Source organism: Oratosquilla oratoria, chromosome 1 (genome assembly GCF_046742065.1).
Source record: "Oratosquilla oratoria isolate Oo_2021 chromosome 1, ASM4674206v1, whole genome shotgun sequence".
NCBI classification, from domain to species: domain Eukaryota; kingdom Metazoa; phylum Arthropoda; class Malacostraca; order Stomatopoda; family Squillidae; genus Oratosquilla; species Oratosquilla oratoria.
In genome coordinates this window covers 30449398-30454397 of record NC_134777.1, presented here as the reverse complement: position 1 = coordinate 30454397, position 5000 = coordinate 30449398, and the positions used below count along the sequence as shown (strand labels likewise).

The 5000-nt window shown below is 39.7% G+C and overlaps 1 protein-coding gene across 1 annotated transcript in view; it reads left to right on the top strand.

Moving 5' to 3' along the window:
• Positions 1–5000, top strand: part of LOC143032553 (hemicentin-1-like) — a gene marked incomplete at its 3' end in the record, with an annotated part of 400485 nt that overhangs the window by 319737 nt on the left and 75748 nt on the right. The window contains 2 exon segments of the mRNA XM_076197423.1: positions 1893–2057; positions 3187–3326. Coding sequence (XP_076053538.1) covers positions 1893–2057; positions 3187–3326 — 305 coding nt within the window.

Here is a 5000-nt window from a genome sequence, read left to right as displayed (position 1 = left end):
CCCCATTAAGGCTTACCTCCTCCCTATTCACTCCATATGGAGTATTCTAAAAGTACTCCATATGGAGTACTCCAAAAGTACCTCCACTTCTGTCTACCCGGACACCTGCACTCCATCTCCGAGCTTTCCATCTTCAACTCCTAGACGTGTCTTTACTCTTAGCCTTTTAGTCTCTCAGACACCGTGACGTACTTTACAGATTTGGCTCTGGCTGAGGACAAAAGATTTTACTTAGGTGAAGAGGTGACCTCAAGAGCATTGATCGAGGCTTCCTTCAATACGAAGTTCGCTTCCACAGATGAGTTCTGTCTGTATTTATATATGCAAGAGCTTGCCCGTCCCCAACATTCACCTTTGTAAAGGAGGTAGCCATCTCAGATGACGTAAATCAAGATAAAAAGGTTGATGGGTTAGGTTCTTGTCTTCTCCACCATCACCATCCCCACCACTACGTCATCACCACATACGTCATCACCACATGCGTCATCACCACATAAGTCATCACCGTATGCATCATCACCACATACGTCATCACCACTACGTCATCACTAAGTCATCATTACGTCATCACCACATACGTCATCACCATATACTTCATCACCACATACGTCATCACCATATACGTCATTACCACATACGTCATCACCACATACGTCATCACCACAAACGTCATCACCACCACGACCGCCACCAGGATCACCGACACTACTATTCCTGTCACCATTACTAACACCACATCAATGACACTCATCTCAAACATCACTACCACCACCATTATGGGCACTGTCACTTTCATCATTAACTCTGTCACCATCACCACCATCACCACCACCAACGCCCCATCAGCACCATCCTATCATCACCATTTCTCGTTGTCAGGGGCAGATTCAACCTTTCCACTTTCCCTCACTTTCAGCAGGCAACCCCTACAATCCATATTAGGCAAGACGTCGTTATCAGTATTATTATGTAATCACTTGATCGATCGAATGAATAACTTATTATTTGGTTCACTTAATTATCTAGATATTTATTCATTTATTTACTTGTTTACTTATACATTCATTTGTTTGGTTATTCATTCATCTCTTTATTAATTTGTTTTATTCATTTATTTATTTATACATTTATTTATCAATTTATTTCTCTATCTATTTATTTATCTTATTATATATCTATTTATCTGATTTATTTTTTACTCATTTACTTGTTTATTCATTTATTTGTTTATTTATTTTTCTATCTGTTTATTTGGTTATCTTATCATTTATCTACTTATCTATCTAGTTTATTTTTTTTATTTTTAGATGTCGCCATATAAGTTTATTGCATTGTATATCTTGGCTCTGCATCGAGATGTTTTATTCAAACACAGATTGTTGTCAAGACGGTCGGTAAATCATTTCACTCTACTTATTTAATTTTACTTATTTTCATTTTACTATTTCATTTTATTAAGTTCTTTGTGTCGATACGCGATACCAGAATATTGGAAAAAAAATTCTGGTATCCAGAATTCCTCAGATATCGAAAAAAAAAAAATCACTCCAAATAATTGACACTTTGAGAGAGAAACGTCTGTAACAGTTCAATTCCCCACAATCTATTTTCTCTTCATCTGGAGAGCGTTGGTTTCGAACTCCCTTCACACTACGGGGATTTGGGATGTAATCTACGTAGTAGTCCCATCTGTCTTCATCCATACACTTTACACCACCCTCCATTTACTTCGTTGTCATATTATTTCATTCTGCTGAAGAGGACTACAGATATTAGTCGAAATATACAGTTTCCCTGTACTTCCGTCATTTTTTCTCCGATAGTGGGTTAACAGTGAACTTTTACATATGTGTTATAACATACCAATTTCCAATCGTCGTCATATCCTACAGGAGGCTGGTCCTCGTGGTCGTCGTGGGGTCCTTGCACAGCCACCTGCGGGGGAGGGCAGAGGCATCGGTACCGGACCTGTGACAACCCTGTGCCGGGCCCTGGAGGCCGGGCATGTGCCGGGCAAGACGAAGAGTACGAGGCTTGCAGTTCCCACAAGTGTCCAGGTGAGTTCGGTGAAACGCAGAGACATAATGCGCCGAAGTATAACAACATATCTTTTTTTTTTTTTTTCGTTGTTTCTTTCTCTCTTAATTCTTTGTTTTCTTTTTTTTTTTCTTTCGTTTTTTTATTTTCACTCTTAGTTCTTTCTTTGTCTTTTGTTGTTTTTTCTTTCTTAGTTCTTTCTTTCGTGTTTTTCTTTTTCTTTCTTTGTCTTTCTTTCGTTGTTTCTTTCTCTTTCTTAGTTCTTTCTTTCGTTTTCTTTATTTTTCTTTCTTTGCCTTCCTATCGTTGTTTCTTTCTCTTTCTTCCTTAGTTCTTTCTTTTTCCTTCTTTGTCTTTTGTTTTCTTTCCTTTTTCTTTCCTTTGTTTTCTGTTTCTCTATTTTTAAGGGTAATTTCCAGGAATATAGTATAGTTTTCTGGTTGTTCTATGTCATCCTTGCCAATTATTGGCTGCCCAGCTTATCCCCTTTCCGTACTGAGAGGTACAGCACTTACACCTTTATTACGGCAGCCAGGCTCTTTCATTCATCTTACTGTCACCCCCTTTGAAAGAGAAGACTTGTAGCCTCTCTTGATGAACTCCTTCCGTACAGGGAGACATTTCTTGAAACACAAAGGCAAAACCCGACAAGACTGTGAGAATCAACACCGTGTGAGATCGAAACCTTTATTGGTACGACGTTTCGCTTGTTACAACTTTTTCAAGTACTGACATATGTACTCAGAGTGTTTGCCATATTTCTACTTGAAAAAGCTGTAACAAGCGAAACGTCGTACCAATAAAGGTTTCGATCTCACACGGTGTTGATTCTCACAGAGACATTTCTTCCTTTATCGTGAATTCCCCCAAATTATTTATTTACCCTTAATGGCACCCATATCGTGTGTGTGTGGGTGGGGGGGGAGGTTAAGGGCCATTGTAGTTGTGTTTATGTATTTAAAAGTTCATGGCAAGTCTCAATAAAAAAAAAAATAGATCTCACCTTTAGTGATACAATAGAAATCACTGTTTCAACCGAAGCGACAAATTCAGCTTCTGTGATTTCTTGCAACTCTGAATGGCGTTTCCTCCCCTGCTTCCTGCCACGTTTTCTCGATTATTTTCTCACACATTTTTTTTTCCCAATAGTTGCTGGCAGCTGGGGTCAGTGGGGATCCTGGTCAGGCTGCTCCGTCAGCTGTGGTGTCGGCATCAGAGAGAGGACCCGAGCTTGCAACGCTCCCTATCCGAGGTTCGGTGGGGCACCGTGTGCCGGCGACGCCAGTGAGGTAGGCATAGTACTGAATATTGTGAAGAATTTTATACCGGTGTGTATGTGTTTTTTTGTTTGTTTACCTAGTTGTATTTTGCGGGAAGAGGAGCTCTGCTCGTGGTGATCTATTTTTGTATCTCGCATAACGATGACAACTCATCGGTTAGCTAATTTTATCGTTATGCTGATATAGATAGAGGGGAGGGCTGCACAGCTTTTGCAAGTAAACTTGTACACAACATGAGAACACCGAGGGTGTCATCTTCCAGACGGGGGTCTTTTTCTTTGATAGAAATTGGCTAGTTTTCATGGTGGTTCTAACATTCTATCACTCGTATATACTATATTTTACAATTCCTTTATATGTGTGGGATCAGTTTTAGTAAGGTTTCTAAGATTTTTATACTCGATCCAATTGACTTAGGTCTATAATGAACTTAATAATCTCTTTAACTGAATGGTAGATACTCAAATTTCTTGCTACCAATCGGAAGACGAAGGATCTTTTTTCATTTGCTTGCGTGTACCAAGACAAGACCTTTTCTTCCCATTTTCGCCCGTGGTGTGTGGAAGACTTGAGGTAAGAAAATTTCCTTCGGTCTTCTTTAGAGCTGTCTATTCGACTCGATTTTTCTGGCTTTTGGATAATTCTGGTGGCTAAAAATAAATAAATAAATAATCACGAATCTTGTCTGTCATCGGCTACTGCCTAATTAGGTCTGAGAATGATGTGAAGGGGCAGGAACTTTCTTTTGAGTGACCCTTTTTATGAAATAACGACGTTAGGTCAGTTTCGTATTTACGCAGTGTTCCATTTCAAAATATTTTTTGATCACCAATCAGACTCATAGGGTCTTTTAAACTTGAAGATATACCCGTACAATAATGGATAGATGTCTATGATATCAGTGACATGGTTGCACAAAACTATATAATGTATAGTTAATATACGAATAAATTTATGACGTTACAATTTCATTGGAAGGACTGATGACGTCACGTCGTTGTTTCTTATGCCCAAGAATCTCAAGGGGATGGGATCCAACAAACTACTACGAATTTCAATGACATATTCCTTCTTTTATCGATATGAACTTATCATATTCTTGTTAGTAAGGATTCATCATTTTCTGTGTATCACATTTGTTTGTCCCTTCGAGGAAGACTATCACAGCAAAAGCGTTTGCTAAACTCGCAGTTTAGTATTTCCCAGCCTAATCAGTGACGTTTTCTCAGTACGGATTCTTAATTCTCGGAATTTTCTTTATCGCTGCTCGTAAATTTTCTGTGTTTGCTCTAGCCATTAATGACCATTACCGTCACGTGAACACGTCGATGCAGGTAAGTTAAATCAATAGTCGCTCGTAACAGTTCGGCGATATGACGTCATCAGTTGTCCTCCTCCTTTTCCTGCGTAGCTCCAGCTTCCATCCATACTTTTCCTCCTTCTCTTCTTCTTTTTTGTCTCTTCCTCTTCTTTCCCTTCTCTTCCTCCTCTTCCTCCTCCGACTCCTTCTCCTCTTTCTCCTCCTCCTCTTTCTCTTCTTCCTCATTTCCTCCTCCTCCTCCTCATTCCCATTCTTCTCTTACCCTACCTCTTCGTATTCCATTACCTCCTCTTTCTCCTCCTTCTCCTCCTCCTCTTCCTCCCCTCCTCTTTCTCCTCCTTCTCCTTCTCCTCCTCCTCCCC